The sequence below is a fragment of the Prionailurus bengalensis genome, chromosome D1 (genome assembly GCF_016509475.1).
Source record: "Prionailurus bengalensis isolate Pbe53 chromosome D1, Fcat_Pben_1.1_paternal_pri, whole genome shotgun sequence".
Classification (NCBI taxonomy): Eukaryota; Metazoa; Chordata; class Mammalia; order Carnivora; family Felidae; genus Prionailurus; species Prionailurus bengalensis.
This window is the reverse complement of record NC_057346.1, coordinates 99,420,731-99,441,186: the sequence shown is the minus strand read 5'-3', so window position 1 is coordinate 99,441,186 and position 20,456 is coordinate 99,420,731. Positions and strand designations below refer to the sequence as shown.

The following is a 20,456-nucleotide window of genomic DNA, read 5'->3' as shown; positions in this document are numbered from 1 at the left end:
TGTCATTTGCGAATATCTTTTCCCATTCCGTTGGTTGCCTTTTAGTTTTGTTGGTTGTTTCCTTTGCTGTGCAGAAGCTTTTTATCTTCATAAGGTCCCAGTAATTCACTTTTGCTTTTAATTCCCTTGCCTTTGGGGATGTGTCGAGTAAGAGATTGCTACGGCTGAGGTCAGAGAGGTCTTTTCCTGCTTTCTCCTCTAAGGTTTTGATGGTTTCCTGTCTCACATTTAGGTCCTTTATCCATTTTGAGTTTATATTTGTGAATGGTGTGAGAAAGTGGTCTAGTTTCAACCTTCTGCATGTTGCTGTCCAGTTCTCCCAGCACCATTTGTTAAAGAGGCTGTCTTTTTTCCATTGGATGTTCCTTCCTGCTTTGTCAAAGATGAGTTGGCCATACATTTGTGGGTCTAGTTCTGGGGTTTCTATTCTATTCCATTGGTCTATGTGTCTGTTTTTGTGCCAGACAGCAGGTTTATTAATCAAATTTTCATGAATCTCAGATTTGCTTTTTATAGGACTCTAATATTAAATATCTTTATATAAAACTGCTTGTAATACATATAAAACATGCTTAATTTCTAATTTTTAAATTTGGGTTTTTATGTGAGAATTTTCTTAAGCTAGGCTTTACCTTTAAAATTATAAAATTATAATTATAAAATTATCCTCTCGTAAAATTCTTTCTTTCTTTTTTTTTTTGTTTATTTTTGAGAGAGAGAATCCAAATCAGGCTCTGTGCTGTCAGCACAAAGCCTGACGTGGGGCTTGAACCCAGGAACTGTGAGATCATGACCTAAGCCAAAGTCAGACACTCAACTGACTGAGCCACTCAGATGCCCGTGGTCTAAAATTCTCATACTCAAGCTTTATGAACTGAGGATGAAAGGCCACCACCTAAAAATTAACCATAAGCTAATTCAATAGCATCATAACAAACTGACTTCCCTGTCTCTTAAATAGGCCCAAAACTTCCTACTGCAATGACTACTTAGCAGCAAACTTAAAAAACTTTGAACATAGCCTGCTCATGGTTTCAAGTGTTGGCTCTTTCCCACTTAGGTGCAACAAACATTGAATATCCTCCAGCAGCTGGCCGTAGCAATGGGCCCAAATATCAAGCAACATGTGAAGAACTTAGGCATCCCTATCATCACAGTCCTTGGAGACAGCAAGGTAAGCCTGACTCCTGACCTCGCTCCTTTTTGGAATAGGCCAGACATGTTCGTGGGCTAAGAATAATTCTTAGATGTACATGTAAGAGTACACATACACAGTCTATAAACTTTGCAGGGAAGAGAACATTAGAAGGAAAATAGTAAACATCTTTACCTCCAGGAAATATGAAGGTGAACAGATAGGTCACTAGCTTTGTGACCCTTAGATAAGTTATTTATCTTCTTTGAGGTTCAGTGTTGTTATCTATGAGATTTTATTCCTATAGAACTAAATAATCTGTACCTAAGATACCTATTAGTGTCTCCTGTAGTGTGCACTCAAAAAATGTTGGCTATTAGGATTATGACATCATTGTTACAAGTGCTGTTAAAAAGAGTGAATAAGTTTATGAATTTGGGGGTCCTTTATTTTCCACCTTGTTCTGGACCACTGGAGCAGAATCTTCCAGTACTTGCAGTTTCACAGTCCTAGAATCAGTCTCCTTGAAAGTAGCAAGCCTCTTATATTTAGCCCTAGATTGAATATTTGAATGTGTCTTTATTTTTGTGCAATTCATTTAATGTGAGGAATTGGGATATTTTAATATTTTTCATGTCAGTAAGTCCTCATGCTACAAATGCAAATTAATAGGAAAACGTAAGTGTTTGGGCAAATTGTTAGTAATTTGATTCTAACTCTTGAGTTTTCTACCATGTGGAATTACATTCTTTAGCAGATAACCATGGATATAACAGCCCCAGAGATTCAGGGAACAGAACCTCTGAGTTAATTCCTCTTACATGATGTGTTATACCCAGGTGACTGTTTTTGTCTGATTTAACCGACAGCATCTTTACAATGGAGTTTCATGTTTCTACTTTAGATTTTCAGTACAACCATAGAACTAGATTTTGTGTCAGAGAAGTTGATTCCAAGTATGTTCATGTGGACCTTAGAGAAACCTCCATTGTTCGTATCCCCAAAGTAACAACCTTTTTCACTCCCTATCTCCAAACCATAACTGATACTATCTTTACTAATTTTCTCCTCCCTTCAGAACAATGTTCGGGCGGCTGCCCTAGCGACTGTGAATGCTTGGGCAGAACAGACAGGCATGAAGGAATGGCTGGAGGGAGAAGATCTTTCTGAAGAACTCAAAAAGGAAAATCCTTTCTTGAGGCAAGAGGTAAGTACTACATATACAATGTGTTTACTCGTGTCTTTTACCTTCTTAGGTGTGGACCTGCCTAATAAATATGCATGTAGAGGTAGAATTGAGTTTCATTATGAAACAGTTAATAAAATGAAACCAAATTCCTGGAGCTTTTATACTCACGTACCTCTTTTTTCCCCCCTTTCATATACTTAAAAAAAAAAAAAAAATTTTTTTTTTTTTTTTTAATTTATTTATTTTTGAGAGAGAGAGGAGACACAGATTCCAAAGCAAGCTCCAGGCTCCAAGCTGTCAGCACAGAGCCTGATGCGGGGCTTGAACTCACGTATTGCAAGATCATGACCTGAGCCAGAAGTCAGATGCTTAACTGACAGAGCTACCCAGGCGCACCTCATATACTTTTTTAACAATAAAAATTATTTTTTGAGAGAGAGAACACAAGTGAGTAAGGGGTTGAGAGAGAGAAGAGGGGTTTACCAGAACTTGTGTTTTACCCAAAGTGGGGCTCAAACTCACCTCATGTGGGACTCAAACTCACAAACTGTAACATCATGACCTGAGCCAAAGTCAGATGCTTAACGACTGAGCCACCCAGGCACCCTAAAAATAGAATTTTTTAAAGGACTAGCCTTTTTGTGAAATTTTCTATTTTCTTGAACTCTGAAGTTCAAGGTTCAAGAGGTTTTAATCAGAACATAAAAATAGAGGGGCGCCTGGGTGGCGCAGTCGGTTAAGCGTCCGACTTCAGCCAGGTCACGATCTCGCGGTCCATGAGTTCGAGCCCCGCGTCAGGCTCTGGGCTGATGGCTCAGAGCCTGGAGCCTGTTTCCGATTCTGTGTCTCCCTCTCTCTCTGCCCCTCCCCCGTTCATGCTCTGTCTCTCCCTGTCCCAAAAATAAATAAACGTTGAAAAAAAAAAAATTAAAAAAAAAAAAAAAAAAGAACATAAAAATAGAATTCAACATTCAAAAATCCATCAGTACCAACAGGTCAAAGAAGAAAAATCATATAATTGTATCAGTTGACACAAAAAAGGATTTGAGAAAATCCAGCATCTATTCATGACAAAAACTCTGAGCAAGTTAGTAATAGAAGAGAACTACCTCTTCTTGCTAAAGCGCATCTACAAAAAACTTACATAGGTAATGTCATACTTAGTGGTGAAAGACTGAATGCTTTCCTCCTACGAGTAGAAATGATATGTTTTCACTACTGTTAATCAGCGTAGTCTGGCAAGTTCTGGGCACTGCAGCAATGCAAGAAAAAGAAATGGAAGACAGGGGCGCCTGGGTGGCTCAGTCGGTTGAGCATACACTCTTGATTTTGGCTCGGGTCATGGGATCGAGCCCTGCTTTGGGCTTCACGCCGAACACTGAGTATGGAGCCTGTTTGAGATCCTCTCTCTTTCCCCCTCTTCCTCTCTATCTCTGCCCCTCTCTCCTCCCTCTCTCCCCAAAAAAGGAAAAAAGAATTAAAAAAAAAGATGAAAGACAGGTTGGAAAAAAAATAAGTGAAACTATCCTTAATTGCAGGTAACTGTCTACATAGAAAATCCTAAGGAATCTACAAGTAAACTCCTAGAGCTAATAAATGAGTTCAGTAAGACTGCAGGATACAAAATTAACACACAAAAATCAATCACATTTCTTTATAATACAGTGTATATACAGAAACTGAAATGAAAGGACCATTTACAATCACTCCAAAGAAAATGAAATCCTTACATGTACACTTAGCAAAACAACTACAGAGTGAGTGTGTATACTGAAAATTACAGAATACTGTTGAAAGAATTCATCTATTTGGGAAGACCCAAATAGATGGAAAGACATGCCATGTTCATAGATGGGAAGACTCAATGTAGCAGGGATGTCAGTTCTCCTCAAATTGATCTATAGGTTTAATGTAATTCCCACCAAACTTGCAGCAAGTTTTTTATAGAGACAGGTTTATCCTAAAATTTATATTCTAGCTAAAACAATCTTGACAAAGAAGAAAAACATGGAAATAATCACTCTACCATATATTAAGACTCACATATTGTTAACATAATCAAGAAACTGGTATGGGTGGTTGGGGGAGGAGAGGACAGACACAGGTCAATAGAACTGAAGAGGAAACCAAGAAATAGACCCACACAAATCTGATCAACTAATTTTTGACTAAGTTGCCAAAGTAATTTAGTGCAGGGAAGGCTGGCCTTTTCAACAAGTGATTCTAGAGCCTTTGACATCTATAGATAGAACAATAAACCTCAACCTAAACCTTTCATTTAACACAAAAATTAACTCAAAATGGATCATGGACTTAAATGTAGAACATAAAACTGTAGAACTTTTAAAGATAACATCAGTGAAAACCTTCAGAATACAGAAATTCTTCAGGCAAAGAATTCTTAGACTTGACACCAAAACCACAATCCCATCAAAGGGAGAACTTGGTAAGTTGGACCTCAGTAAAAATTAAGAACTTTGGGGCGCCTGGGTGGCGCAGTCGGTTAAGCGTCCGACTTCAGCTAGGTCACGATCTCGCGGTCCGTGAGTTCGAGCCCCGCGTCAGGCTCTGGGCTGATGGCTCGGAGCCTGGAGCCTGTTTCCGATTCTGTGTCTCCCTCTCTCTCTGCCCCTCCCCTGTTCATGCTCTGTCTCTCTCTGTCCCAAAAATAAATAAACGTTGAAAAAAAAAAATTTAAAAAAAAAAAAAAAAAAAAAAAAAAAAGAACTTTTACTGTGCAAAAGACCATGTGAAGATGATGAAAGTCAGCTACAGAGCAGGAGACAATATTTATAAACTTTACATCCAATAAAGGACCATTACTTAGAATATGTATGTAAAGAATTCTCAAAACAGTAAAAAAAAAAAAAAAAAAAAAAAGTCTAATTAGAAAATGAGCAAGGGGGGCCTGGTGGCTCAGTCGGTTGAGCATCCGACTTGATCTCAGCTCAGGTCATGAATTCGAGCCCCACGTTGGGCTTCACGATGAGCATGAAGCCTACTTAAAAAAAAGAAGAAGAAAACAGAAAATGGGCAAAAGATGGGGCATCTGGCTTGTTCAGTCAGAGAGCATGCAACTTTTGATCTCAGGGTCATGAGTTCAAGCCCCATATTGGATGTAGAGCCTACTTTAAAAAAAAAAAAGGAAAGGAAATGGGCAAAAGACATGAACAGATGTTTTACAGAAGAGGATATGCAGCTGGCAAATAAGCCCATGAAAGTTGTTCAGTGGTATTAGCAATAAGGGAAATGCAAATTAAAACTACAGTGACACATCCCTATAGAACTATCAGAATTACTAAAATAAAGAAAGTAATAATACCAGATGCTGGCAAGGATGTAGAGAAATTTGAACATTCTGTTAGAGGAAATGTAAAATGGTACAGCCACTCTGGGAAAAGAGTTTAGCTTTTTATAAAACTAAATATGTAGTTACTATATGACCCAGTGATTTTGATCTTATACATTTATTCTGTAAAAATGAAAATTTATGGGGGTACCTGAGTGGCGCAGTTGGTTAAGCTCCCAACTCTTTGATCTCAGCTCAAGTTATGATCTCTCGGTTGGAGTGTTCGAGCCCCACATTGAGCTCTCTGTGGATAGTGTGGAGGCTGTTTGAGATTCTTTCTCCCTCGCTCTCTTTGCCTCTCCCCCACTTGTGCTCTCTCTCAAATTAAATAAAAAATATATCCTTAAAAAAAATAAAATCTTGACTGTGGTGGCAGATGTACACTTTTATCACACGTTAGTACAGAACTAAATGTACACACAGTCACAAATGAGAATAGTAAAGGTGGGGATGTCTGAACAAGATCAGTGGATTGTATCAGTGTCAGTATCCTGCTAGTTATACTATAATATAATTTTGTATACAGCTACTGTGAGTGGAAACTGAGCAAAATGTGCATGGGATCTCTGTATTACTTCTTATAACTCCATGTGACTATAATCATTTCAATAAAAACTTCAGTTAAAAAATAAATACAGGGGCGCCTGGGTGGCTCAGTTGATTAAGCGTCCAATTCTTGGTTTTGGCTCAGGTCGTTCTCTCATAGCTCGTAGGTTTGAGGCCCATGTCGGGCTCTTGCATTGCCAGTGCAGAGCCTGCTTGGGATTCTGTCTCCCTTTTTCTCTGCCCCTCTCCCGCTTATGTGCACTCTCTCTCTCTCAAAATAAATTTTAAAAAAATTAATAAAGACTTAAAAAATACATACAGATATGAATTATTTTAAAGGAATAGAGAGAAACTGTCGATGTAAGGCTGAACTAGAAGTTGTAATAGAATTTGTCCTCTTCTGATCAAATCAGTGTTCTGCATCTTCTCTACTGAATAATTCTTAGAAATTTTAAAGAAGTGAAGTGAAAGTTTTTCATCTTTAAAATGCATTAAGAAGGGGCGCCTGGGTGGCGCAGTCGGTTAAGCGGCCGACTTCAGCCAGGTCACGATCTCGTGGTCCGTGAGTTCGAGCCCCGCGTCGGGCTCTGGGCTGATGGCTCAGAGTCTGGAGCCTGTTTCCGATTCTGTGTCTCCTTCTCTCTCTGCCCCTCCCCCGTTTATGCTCTGTCTCTCTCTGTCCCAAAAAAATAAATAAACGTTGAAAAAAAAAATTTTTTTTTAAATAAATAAAATGCATTAAGAACTATTAAAGCTTTATAATTTAATGCCCAAGTACGGTCCAGGGAACCATGTTTTTATCTGTAGGAAGATTATCTTCTTTGTGTCTATTATTTAAGTATAGTAAATTTCTTGAACAATAAAAATTACTGATCTTATTTTGGGAAGTTGTAGTGTAAGAACTCATTCAGTGTTTCGTACTGATGGAATCATTAAGCCTAAGATCGTAAGTGATACTTTCCCACTTGAAGTATGTCACTGGTCTTCCTTTCCTTTGGCAGCTTCTGGGCTGGTTGGCTGAGAAACTGCCGAGTCTTCGTTCCACCCCCACAGACCTCATCCTTTGTGTTCCTCATCTCTACTCCTGCCTGGAGGACCGTAATGGAGATGTGCGGAAGAAGGCCCAAGATGCCTTGCCATTCTTCATGATGCACTTGGGATATGAGAAAATGGCCAAGGCCACTGGGAAACTAAAGGTACTGCTTTCTGTTGTTGCTGCTGTTAAAAGCCATTAGAAAAATATTGAACATGAATTGATATCGGCAGGAGATCATATTACCTCCTAAGAGTTTCACTTGAAATCCCAATGCAGCAAAAATATAATATTTAACAGTGTGTAGAACTCAAAGAACCTTACTCTGCAGAAAATTGTGACCTTCTAGAATGGTAGCTAATTTAGTGTGACTTCATAATGTGTGTTATTTCTCTTGCACTGTGTGCCGCCTCCCTTATTTCATTGGTATTTCAAAAGTAGGAGCTCAAGGATGTGTTTGACAGCAGCTCTGTTAGTAAGCATAGTATGAGTGTATCATGTATGTGACCTCTCACCTCTCCTGTTACATTGTCTCCCTAGCCAACTTCTAAAGATCAGGTACTGGCCATGCTAGAGAAAGCCAAAGCTAACATGCCAGCCAAGCCTGCTGCATCTGCTAAAGCAGCTTCCAAACCGATGGGAGGGTCAGCTCCAGCCAAATTCCAGCCAGCTTCAGGTAATGGTATTTTGAGAGGGTTAAGCCCAGGGGAACTCGAAAAAGAAATCAAGCTTTCATTTTTTACCATTTTCCCTAACAGCTTAGATCCTAGGCCTGCCCTCCTGCCCGCCCCCTTTACCCTCCTACCACAAACACTTGAGAAGTTTTATGCTATGAACTATGCTGAAGGTATGAAGATGATTAATTTGGTTTCCAAGTCCAAAAAAGGAGTTTGGAATAATGTATTGAAATACTCCAGAAAGCAAGTGCTCCTTCTTATTTTTAAGGTTTCTATACTGTTTTCTGCTATTGGATATTATAGTTAGAGGGGGAACTGGGACCATCTAGTTTAATTCCCTTTGTTAACAGATGTAGAAACCCAGAAGATCAAGTGACGGGTACAGGGACGACCAGTCAGTGCCTGAATTCACCAGCATAGAATTCCTCTTTCTCACTCCCAAATGGGTCCTCTTTCCACTGCACTGCCCATTTGTTGATCCATTCTAACATTTACTAATCATTTAGAGAAAATTCTTGGTTTCTTCACCCTGATGTTAAAATTCCATTGTGTATAAATAAAACTCTACTCTTTAACCCCTTCTCTACTATTTTATTATTAAATAAAATAATATTATTCTGTTTAGGGGGGTAGAAACTGTTGATGCTACAGAGTTAGAAATCTTACATGTGTAAAACTGTTGGTATCAAAGTATGTATTCAATTACACCATTTGTTGGAATCTTGCTATATGATAAATACCGAGTATCAAAGATGACAGGCCCTGTCCTTAAGGATGTATCAATCTAGGGAAAAGGTTTCTTAACTGCTATTTAGAAAATAGTTTTAAAACTTCAGCTTAGGGGTGCCTGGGTGGCTCAGTCGGTTAAGCATCCGACTTCGGCTCAGGTTATGATCTCACAGTTCGTGGGTTCAAGCCCCCCGTCGGGCTCTGTGATGACAGCTTAGAGCCTGGAGCCTGCTTCAAATTCTGTGTTTCCCCCTCTCTCTGTTCCTCCCCCACTCATGCTCTGTCTCTCTCTCTCTCTCTCCTTCACAAATAAATAAAAACATTAATTAAAAAAAATTTTAAAAAAACCTTCAGCTTAAATGTTGGCAAAGCAGATGTAGATTTATTGAGTTAATCTCATACGGTTATGCTTAAAAAGAAGTCAGGCTGAAAAAAGATTAGAAAAAATCTAACTGAAAATGCTTGCTAAATTGACACATTTAAAACTGTAGGCCTTCTCATCATTATATATTTAACCTGCTCAGAACAAAGTGACATTAAAGTTTATATTTATAGTAGATCCCTTTTTTTCTCAAAGCACCTGTTGAAGATTCTGTTTCCAGCACTGTAGAACCCAAGCCTGATCCAAAAAAGGCCAAAGCTCTAGGAGTTTCCTCTAAAGCAAAGGTATGTTAACTCTGCATACTTAGATGTAGAATTTATTTTAAGTGTGTTTTATGCACAATGTCATTCTATTAGGAAAGATCATATTATGCATGAAAAACATTACCACTCTTGATGTTATCAAATTATAAAGTTAATTATTTATGCCTGTTTCTGTGGCTTGTTTTAAATAAGGCCCCAAAACAGAGACATCCTGCTCTCAAGAGGTGCTGTCATGGGTTTTGTCATGCAGACCTTTGGGGAAGATTTGCAGTAGTGAAGAAAGAAGTCCTATGTAGCTCTGGCAGAATCACTTAGGCTGAGTCTGATTTAAGAAAAGGAAGGTAGTGATCAGCTTCCTTCAAACTTGGCACAGTTAAGTCATCGTGCTAGAAGGTATCCTAATGAGTCTACAAGGAAATACCGTCTGTCCCTGCACCAGTGGGACTTATTTTGATGAATCACCAGTCCCTTTAGCATCCATGCAGAGTTGGACATTTAAAGAAATATATGTTCAGGGGCACATGGGTGGCTCATTCGGTTAGGCGTCTGACTTGGCTCAGGTCATGATCTCACAATTCATCAGTTTGAGCCCCACGTCGGGCTCTGTGCTGACAGTATGGAGCCTAAAGCCTGCTTTGAGATCTGTCTCTCTCTCTGTCTCTCTCTCTCTCTGCCCCTTCTCTACTAGCACTCTGTCTCCTCTTTCTCAAACATAAATAAACATAAAAAAAAAAAAATTAAAAAGATAGGGGCACCTGGTGGCTCAGTCGGTTGGGTGGCCAACTTCGGCTGAGGTCATGATTTCGTGGTCTGTGATTTCAAGCCCCGCATCGGTCTCTGTGCTGACAGCTCAGAGCATGGAGCCTGCTTCAGATTCTGTATCTCCCTCTCTCTCTCTCTGTCCCTCTCCCACTCATGCTCAGTCTCTCTCGCTCTCAAAAATAAACAAACATAAAATTAAAAATAAAATAAAGAAATATGTTCGAATGCTTAACTTTAAATATTTCGGGGACGGGGCAAAGGGCAGAAATCTCCTGGGAATCTTTTTATTTCATTAAGTTTTTGAATCACAGCAAATTGTCATCAGTTTCTATACCGAGATTCAGAACCTATCACTGTATTCAGGGTATTGATTAAAACTTATATAAGAAAATTGCAGAACTGTACGGTTGGTAGTAAATATAATAGCAAATATACATAGAGAAAACCATCTAATCAATTACATGTAACTAATGAAAAAAATGCCAGACTAAGAACCGTTTTATTACCTAGTGCATTTATTATTATATGCCAGATACAATGGGCACTCTGGCTATTCATCTGAATATTACAGTTATTTTTCCATATGCATGGTCCTTTAACTCAATGAGTTAAATAGGTAATTATCTTCTAAGCTGTCCAATGAAGCTGTTCTTTTCCTGTCCTCCCCCAATGTCCTCATCCCAAATTTAACAAGTGCTTATTTTAGTATTTTGGTCACATGTGCTTTGAAGTATTTTTGACTCTGTTCTTAATGCTATACTGCCCCCCCCCCCCACCGCAAGTCTTTTGCAGTTTACAGTTTCACATAAATGATCTCATACTTGTTTTGACTGAATGACTTCAGTGTTTGAACTAGAAAGAAATTCTGGCCTACTAGAAATACTGGACTCTTCCTACATTTTTGTTAATAATGGTTCCTGTTTTAAAATTAAATATACATAGTGAGGTTCACTATTTTCTTTTCCATCTGATACAAAAATTCAAACTCTTGGATTATTTTTCAAAACCACTTTAATAACTTAAAATGTTTCTAGCAAGTTTCCCTAGAATCAAGTTCAGAGACTCTCAGGTATAGCTATATGATAGAGATATATTTACTTTTATTTTTTTAAGTTTATTTATATATTTTGAGGGAGAGGGAGAGAGCATTGGGCGGGGCGGGGAGGAGCAGAGAGAGAGAATCCCAGGCAGCTTCTGTACTGTCAGTGCAGAGCTCAGTGCAGGGTTAGAACTCACAAACCATGAGATCATGACCTGAGCCGAAGTCCAGGACGCTTAACCAACTGAGCCACCCAGGTGCCCCTAGAGATATATTTTATATGCAGAGAAACAGAAAAGCTTTCTCAACTAAATGATGTGAAGTGTGTGAATGTCATTCAAAATGTCATTAATATGGAAGTCATTAATATGGAAAACCATAAATGGTGTTGAAGATTTCAAGAAAGAACTGTCCAATAAACAAAGGCTGTGACCCAAACCAATGACAGGTAATAGAGTTTTTCCAGCTATGTTGCGTGCCAGTCTAAGGACTAACCAACAGTTACCTGAGAATGCTATTAGAAACATTTCTGAAAAACCTGTACAAAAACATAACGTGCACAATTCTGTGACTTATCTGTTTCTATCATGAAGAATACAATGTGGAGAGTGTATGGTTTTTATAGTGCGCTCTTACTGGGCAGCAACATCACATTCCTAACCAGTATTCCCTGAACCTTGGCTGTAGAGTGCACAAGGAAAGAAAGTGCCCAGCAAAACCAGCTTAAAGGAAGATGAAGACAAATCTGGTCCTATCTTCATTGTTGTTCCAAATGGAAAGGAGCAAAGAATGAAAGATGAAAAAGGATTAAAGGTAAGAAAGGGATAAGAATCCTCAGTAGGTTTTTGCTTTTTTGTTTTGCTTTGTAATCAAGAATAGCTTTGCTGTCTGGAATTCATTTCATTGTGAACTATCTAACAATGAACTAAATCTTTTGCTTATAAATTATGGCTTATTTCTCTAAGCCGGCTCTATGGGAGCATTAGTTCCTACAAAAGGAACTATGGAATGGAGCTACTGCCTATTCTTCCTCCAAATGGAAAGAAATAAAAGTTGTTTTAATTTTTATAATTGAAGAATGGGAAGTATTCATTGATTTTTGTCAACTACACATAGGTAATAGGCCACTCGTTTAATCCTTCTTGTGCCTGATACCATAAAAGCCAGATTTGGTGACTGTATCTGCTTAGTTCGGTCATTTCTCTTTTGATTTATTTTAGTATTATCAGGAAGTTAAATTTTTTTTGTTACAATATATACATGTTGTTGTTTTTTCTTAATTCAAGCAATATGAAATGTGCAGAGAGTCGTGTGAGAAGCATGTCACCCCTTCTAGTCCTCCTCCATAGGAAGGACATTATTACCAGTGCTCTTGTGTGTTACTCCAGAAGTGTCAGTGTTTCATGCAATACAATCATATATGTATAAACATATGGCCTGCCTTTTATGCACAGGGGAACATGCCATATTCTTTGTTCTGTGTTTTATTCTTTTCTTTGAATGATGTTTGAAGTATCTTAAAGGCTATTCATATCTGCGTGTTTATATGCATTCATTCTTTTTATTGGTACATCATATGTATGTACCTTTCTTTATCCCCAACCTACAATGTAAACATTTAGGTTGCTTCTAGTCTTTCAGTGTTATAAACTACACTGTCATAAGCATCTTTGAATGTAGGCATTTGTGCACATGTGTGAATATATCTTTATTAAACTCCTCCTAGAATGGTGTGTATTTTTAAAATTTTGATAGCTATTTCAAATTTTCCCCTTATTGAAATTGTACCAACAGTGTCTACCATGTTATACAATAATAGAGCATTGGTCTTTGTGGTGAGAACTGCTGAATGTTATTCTATTCCTAGATTTTAAGAGTTAAGCTTCCCAATGTATGACAGCTCAAGAATACATTTCGCACTCATATTTAATTACAAATTAATCTTGTTGAATTTTAAAATATCTTATTTAATTGATTTCTGCAGCTGCTTTTAAATAGAGTTCTTCTCTGCCTCATTTCAGTTGAACATCTTACAGTCCCTTTTCACTGTTTTTTTTTTCAGGTGCTGAAGTGGAATTTTACTACTCCACGGGATGAATACATTGAGCAACTAAAGACTCAGATGTCTAGCTGCGTGGCTAAGTGGCTACAAGATGAGATGTTTCACTCAGACTTTCAGCATCATAACAAAGCCCTTGCTGTCATGGTTGATGTAGGTTTGCAAGAGATAACTATGATTACCTCAGACCCGTGAAAATACTGAGCCTTGTGAATACCCAGAAATTCACGTGACTTGAGAGGGAACTAGAATACAACATGTTCTCTGTTTTTAGAGCTGTTTTATTGTTTGATAGAATAAATGTCTATAATTTTAGGTCCTAAATAGCTCAAAAAGCTATTATTTTCTTCTTGGACTCTAGTAAAATTTATAAAGGACTTACCTAATAGAACTTACATTTTTATACAGTCTTATTTGTCTTTTGTTTTAAGCACTTGGAGAGTGAAAAAGAGGGTGTAATTGGTTGCCTGGATCTCATCTTAAAGTGGCTTACCCTGCGGTTTTTTGACACCAATACAAGCGTCCTAATGAAAGCCCTAGAATATTTAAAATTGCTCTTCACACTGCTAAGTGAGGAGGAATATCATCTGACTGAGAACGAAGCATCTTCCTTCATCCCTTATCTCATCCTCAAGGTAATGCGTTGTTCTCACTCTGGAAGACTGCCCAAGTTCCCGGCTGACCTCAGTGCCTATCCTTTATGCCCTCGCCCTTTTTCATTTATTCTGTGAAGATACCTTCTACCACTTACTCCTGTGCCCCTATTCTTCCAAAAGGTAGTGACTCATGGGAGGACCCTTTGCTACTCAGGAAATGCCTCAGTCATTATTTTCCTTGTCGACTAGGTTGGAGAACCAAAGGATGTCATTCGTAAAGATGTCCGTGCCATCCTGAACCGGATGTGCCTTGTCTACCCAGCCAGCAAGATGTTCCCCTTCATCATGGAAGGAACCAAATCCAAAAACTCTAAGCAAAGAGCAGGTGAAGCAACAATTTAAATAGAAGCGTGAGTCTATGCAGCAGTGACCTCTAAAAGAAAGAGTTTGTAGATGAACAAGGATAATTCTTCAGTGTCTGAGTGATTGATTCCAATCTTCTGATTTGGACTGTGAGAATGATGAGTTGCACACTGGTGGTGCCACAGTGTCCGGTGACACGGGCACCACTCAGTTACCACCCTGGTGACAAAATCAAGTGCACAGGGGCCATCTGACTCACAGGCATCCCTTTCTTCCAGGAGCACTTGCTGTAACATCATTATTGTGTGTTTTATCAGAAGGCAATAAACAAGGAAAAATTCTAGGTAGAACCAGTATAGGATTTTAGTCTTTTATGTATGCCAAGGAAATTTTATCTAGCAAAGATAAGTCTCTATGCCAAATGTGTGTTGGGTCTCATCAGTCTAATCTTTCTCCCCCATCAGAGTGCCTGGAAGAACTGGGGTGTCTGGTCGAGTCCTATGGCATGAATGTTTGCCAACCAACCCCAGGGAAAGCCTTAAAGGAGATAGCAATTCACATCGGAGACCGTGACAATGCTGTGCGCAATGCTGCCCTCAATACCATCGTCACCGTGTACAATGTACACGGGGATCAGGTGTTCAAACTGATTGGAACTGTGAGTGACTTTTTGTGGACATTTTTAACATGTTGTGAATCGCAGAATCACTTGGGTGTTCAGCTTTCATGCCATCTCAACTCTAGCTAAGTTGTTACCACTTTTTATTAAACTAAACCCATCAATGTGTCTTAGAGTCCAGATAAACCCTTGAGGGTGTCTCTGACTGTTACAGGACATTTATATGTGCCTTACAGGAAATCAGATTTTCTTTTCTGAGCCTTCTACTCACACACTTTGCTTTAGAAAATGAAAGCTTTTTTTTTTTTTTTTTTTTTTTAAGTTAAGAGAGGGAGAGCAGGAGCAGCGGAGGAACAGAGAGAGGGAGAGGAGAGAATCCCAAGCGGGCTCCACGCTGTCAGCACAGAACCCGATGTGGGGCTCGATCTCACGGAACATGAGATCATGACTTGAACCAAAATCAAGAGTCAGACACTTAACCGACTGAGCCACCCAGGTGCCCCGAGAGCTATTTTTGAATCGGGAAATCCAGAACTAGTTTGGGATTTATATTCTGTCTAGAAATCTGCTCTGTAATTTTCAGTGCATTTACTTTGTAGTGAACAAGTACTTGTGTATAATGTAGAATCTGGTACCTGTCACATCAAAAGAGTCCCACAGCCATAAGCCACATTCTGCAGACACATCAGGTGCTATCTCAGATTCCTTACTTCCTTTGAGCCATTTGCTTGTGTTTGCACCTCAGTCCTTCATTCCAGTTACTTCCTAGTATTTACACTGTGTTTATGTATTTTTAGCTGTCCTAATCTAATTAAATCCTCACTACAGGTCGGCAAAGGAGATAAAGCAGATGGGAATTTTATAGATGGTCACAGGTGAAGCTTCTTACCTGTAGTTCACATAGTGGTGACACAGCAAACATGAGGAAGCATCATTTAATCTTTGATTTTTTCGTTTAGAGTTATTACTGGCCTTTCTTTTTGTATCCTTTCCTTCTTTCATGTATTCTCTTATGATAGCAGGTTTTAACAATAGTTGATTTAAAATGTAGTTAGTATTTTGAAAATGAATTTACCCTAACATAGCAGGTTCTGTTTGCTTCAATATGTGAATGGATATTGACTCTTTTGAGTCTTCCAGGTTTTTAATTCTCCTCATATTCTAGTAGAGTATGTGGTAATAAATTGGCTTCTTCTTACAGCTTTCTGAAAAGGATATGAGCATGCTCGAGGAGAGGATTAAGCGGTCAGCAAAGAGGCCTTCTGCTGCACCAATAAAACAGGTGGAAGAGAGACCTCAGCGCACACAGAGCATAAACTCCAATGCCAACATGCTGCGCAAGGGACCAGCTGAGGACATGTCCTCCAAACTCAAGTATGTAGATGGAGATAATTGTCTAAGAACGTCTCAGTGGACTTTGCCTTGTGTGCTAAGAGCTTATCCTGTAACATAATCTTGAGTTCTTGTAGCCATTATCATGCATGACAGAGTGTCTGGGTAAATGTCTTGTAGCCAAATGTTTAATCCTTCAGTCTTCATTGTCTTTGTCTCAAAACCACTTCTAAATAGTCTTGTGCCTTCTTTCACTGCTTTTCCGTGGACAGAATTATGTATCGCACTTATAGGATGTAAGTACTGCCTGCTAATTTCTCATTAGCAGGGCTCTTATATCTTTCTAACTTCTGACTTGGATTCATCCCCTCTGGAGGGCAATTGATTTAGAGTTTATAACTCTTAACAGGTTAGGGGTGTCCATAAGTATCCCATGTGTCAAGCCTTCCCCAGAAGTCCACTGGCTAGCAGAAGTGGCCACTCAATGTCATGTGGCTAAATTATTGGTTCACCTTCTTCCTTGTGTTATACTTGGTCATATTCAGGTTTCTGTTCTTCAGATAAGGCTGAGTAAATTGCATGCAACCCAGAATTGGCTTAGGGACTCAAAATACTACCTTCTAAGAAAGACAGCTCTATTTTGGGCTGTATCGTTCGTCTAATTTTAACCAATTTGAATTTGAAAACTTTAAATACCTATTGCTTAGATGTAATGCTGGCCCTGACCTATCAAGAGTGAATATCCCTAAAAAGAGATGACTGTACCTCAAAGTTTAAAGTGTACTGAACACTGCATGGATGAGTGCTTATGATTAGAAGAACTTAACACTGGATAATTTATCAGAAAAGAACCAGCCAGTCTAGATCTTTCTTAAATTTGTGACCAAGTAGAGACCTTTGAGTCAGTATAAGTATATTTTATGAATTATTTTCTGCCCCCTCTGGAATAGCAACACAAGGTTTGTCGGCTTTAGTGAACTGGAGAGAATACTTATAATTTGGAAGCTACTACAAATACAAGTTAAAACCATCTGCTCTGAGAATATTCATGAACATGAATTGCGGCCCATTGAAGGCATTTGCCTTAGACTCAAGGACTCAAATAATTCAGGGGGGCTGAAACCAGAAGTTGAACATCTGTCTTGAAGCTTTGGGGCAACTGGCAGTGCTACTCTTGTCCTTTGTTTCAGAAGTTTCTTTTAGTTCAGGAACCTCCTTTTGCTTCCCTTAGCCAAGCCCGAAGCATGAGTGGGCATCCTGAGGCAGCCCAGATGGTTCGCCGAGAATTCCAGCTGGATCTAGATGAGATTGAGAATGACAATGGTACAGTTCGATGTGAAATGCCAGAGCTTGTTCAGCACAAACTGGATGACATTTTTGAACCCGTCCTTATTCCTGAACCCAAGTAAGTTAATCTCTTTCATTTCAGTGGTGAGCAGTGCGTGATCAAAAGAGTGCATATGTGAAAAGAGCTCTCTGTACAATTAGAATGTTTTAGAACTGATCACTGTATGGCTGGGAGCAATTCTTTACTAAGACCTGGAGGTAGCAGAGAATTGCATAATCCCAACTCACTGAGATGTCTTCTAACAAAGATTGAATTTTTTCCCTTTGCTCTGCTCTCTAGAATCCGGGCTGTTTCTCCACACTTTGATGACATGCACAGTAATACAGCATCCACAATCAATTTCATTATCTCCCAAGTAGCCAGTGGTGACATCAACACGAGCATCCAAGCTCTGACACAGGTAATGGGGGTATTACACACGACAGTAATTCCATCATCAGCAGAGGCTGTACGAGTGGTGGCTGCATTCTGGTCGCAGATTTGACGGAGGCAGGCAGCGTTCAGCACTGCTCTGATGAAAACGTGCACAGGGACCCCTCATTGTCATCACTGACCTCCCAGGATATGGCTGTCATAGAGCCTTGCTTTTTATTTTACACTTGCATTCATTCGCCAGAGGCTGGAAATAACAGCAGTAAGTAGGAACCAAATCTCATGGAATTTACTTAGGTTTTAGTGGACAGAGAGAAATAAGTAAACAAGAAAATATCAGATAATAGCAACTACTGTGTAAATATAACTCCAATGGGGTGATCAGAGAGAGGAGCTGAATAGTTACTTAGATTGGTGGTCAGGGATGCAGGCAGAGGGAAGAGAGATTACGAAGGCTGTAGGAGAGGAATGAGTTTGGAATATTCAAGGAATTAATACAAGGCCCCTGTGCTTGGAGCAGAGTGGGCAAGAGGGAGAATGGTACAGAATGAGATTTGAGAGGTGGACAGAAATTGTATCATGTAGACCTTTAAAAGCCCCAGGGTAAGTTTGGATTTTATTTTAAATGTGATGGGAAACCATTAGAGAATTTTAAGCAAAGAAGCTATATATTTTCTAAAAAATCAGTCTCTTCTTCTGCTTCCCTTCCCTAACGATCTAGTCCTAAAGCCAATAAGTTGGTAGAGCAAGGTAGGCATCTACCTTTTGGCAAGGTGGTGGGGGTGGGGAGCCACAGTGGCCCAGAGCGAGGGTCTCAGAGCCCAAGCATTGTGAGGATGGTGTCATACGGGAGAGGTGATGTAGAGTCAGGAGTCAGAGCCTACGTGGGATGAAGAGGATGTCCACGCAGGCAGTCAGTCTGGCATGATAGTAGGATCTGAGGCAGGGTAAGGATATCCACGTGTGTTGGAGGGGGCAGGCCAGTACACAGGTGGCTCAGAACTGGGAGTCAGAGCTGAAGTAGGCATCTGCATAGGGAAGAACTGGTGGCAGAGATGGGAGATTGGTTATATGCAAAAAGGTTGGTCAAAGAAATACAAGGAAAATAGAACCCAAATTTCTTACTGTCAGAAAAGCACTACAAATATGAAAGGAAAGCGAAAGAGAATAAACTGGTGTTGGAATTAGATGTGTCAGTGTGAACTCATGGTTTTCATTATAGAGATGTAGAGATTAATATCAGTGTCAGTGTATATGTATGTATATATGTGGTATAAATGTGTGTTATATGTGTATATAATATATATATACATGTCCTAGTTCTTCTCATTGAGAGGACCTGAGAACAGCAATACCCCAACAGCAGTAAGCACTCCCAAATCTTATCTTCTGAATACCATTTTCCACTAAAAGGGAATGAGAGCTCCTTGGAGAAGGGGCAGATTCTAGGGCTGAATTAGAAAAAGTACAGGGTAATCCTGGAACATCGTATTGTACTAGACAGGAAGGATAGGCTCAAGGAGTGATAGGGATATGTCAGAAGGACCCACGGGCCAACGGGAACAGATGCCTTATGTTTGAAGGGGACAGTTTGAGCATCAAAGTAAATAGTGGTAGTAATGAGGTATAACCTAATACACTGAATAAAATTCAGGAAATTTATTAAATTCGAAAAAACTTAACAAAATAGGGAACCACAGTCCATGCCCATAGAAATAAAAAATTTGAAGAGAAATGGGTTATTTGCAGTTTCATAGTACCTCTCCACAAAATACAAAGGACAAATACATAAGAAGTAGCCAAAAAATAAAAAATACTTTGAGAATTTGGCAGTACAGAAGCGTAGCACACACCACCCTGGAAGATAAAATCATGTGCCACCTCATTGGATCCAGTGAGAATTCAGCATCACTTTGTTCACATTCCTAATGTCATCTAATCATGAGGAAATCTCAAATAAATGCAAACCAAGGGATATTTTACAAATGTCAAGGTCAAGAAAGTCAAGGAAAGACTGAGGATTGGTCTACACTGAAGAGAGACTGAGAGACATGACTAAATACAGTGAATGATTCTGAACTGGCCTTTAGCTATGAAGAACGTGATCGGGGCAATTCGAGAAAATGGAGCCTGAAGATTAGATGGTAGTAACATCCGTCCTAACTTCTGATTTTGAGTGTTGTCTCATTAGACATCTCCATGAAGACAGATGGTTGGAAATGGTGGAATTGGAAATCTTAGCACAAGGTTTTTGCTATTGTTCTACAAAGAGTGTCCTGTTAACAGTTTTGGTATTGGAGGGGATTTTGGAAAACAATGACTTGAATGCATGCATTCCTCTTGCCTTTCTCCATCCCTTTCAATCCAAACCCATCTGCCTTTTCTGAGCAGAGTAGCTGCTAGGTCAGGTAGGTGGTGTCTGAAGTATGTATAAATGTCAAGCTCTGTGTTGTATAAGTACAAGACTTTTCCACATACAGGCCTTCAGGAAAACCTGAGGTTCAATAGTGCAGAGCCCAGGGAAAAAGATTGAAACACCAAAATTCCTGGAAAGACTCTTTTTGTGGAGATCAGCGTATCTCCTAAAGAAAGGGCAATGGTGGTCTGTATGAGTGTTATTAATAGGAGGACCTGGTGTTCTCCCTGGCCCCCCAAGGAATTAT

At 39.3% G+C, this 20,456-nt stretch overlaps 1 protein-coding gene and 1 non-coding gene across 7 annotated transcripts in view; both read left to right on the top strand.

Annotated features, from left to right (window-relative positions):
* The window catches only part of CKAP5 (cytoskeleton associated protein 5), a 113,864-nt gene that overhangs the window by 76,164 nt on the left and 17,244 nt on the right, over positions 1–20,456 (top strand). For 3 of the 6 annotated variants that reach the window (XM_043582409.1, XM_043582410.1, XM_043582412.1), the window contains exons 23-36: positions 1,061–1,174; positions 2,214–2,342; positions 7,221–7,415; positions 7,793–7,928; positions 9,236–9,324; positions 11,792–11,917; positions 13,167–13,316; positions 13,595–13,798; positions 14,009–14,144; positions 14,587–14,780; positions 15,943–16,115; positions 16,346–16,369; positions 17,305–17,478; positions 17,701–17,821. In XM_043582409.1, the coding sequence (XP_043438344.1) occupies positions 1,061–1,174; positions 2,214–2,342; positions 7,221–7,415; positions 7,793–7,928; positions 9,236–9,324; positions 11,792–11,917; positions 13,167–13,316; positions 13,595–13,798; positions 14,009–14,144; positions 14,587–14,780; positions 15,943–16,115; positions 16,346–16,369; positions 17,305–17,478; positions 17,701–17,821 (1,965 nt within the window). The remainder of the gene's footprint in view (positions 1–1,060; positions 1,175–2,213; positions 2,343–7,220; positions 7,416–7,792; positions 7,929–9,235; positions 9,325–11,791; positions 11,918–13,166; positions 13,317–13,594; positions 13,799–14,008; positions 14,145–14,586; positions 14,781–15,942; positions 16,116–16,345; positions 16,370–17,304; positions 17,479–17,700; positions 17,822–20,456) is intronic. The other 3 variants (XM_043582413.1, XM_043582414.1, XM_043582415.1) reach the window with 1 other exon arrangement.
* Positions 14,271–14,382, top strand: LOC122484598. The gene has a single exon (XR_006297654.1). It is a non-coding gene; the product is annotated as a small nucleolar RNA SNORD67 (small nucleolar RNA).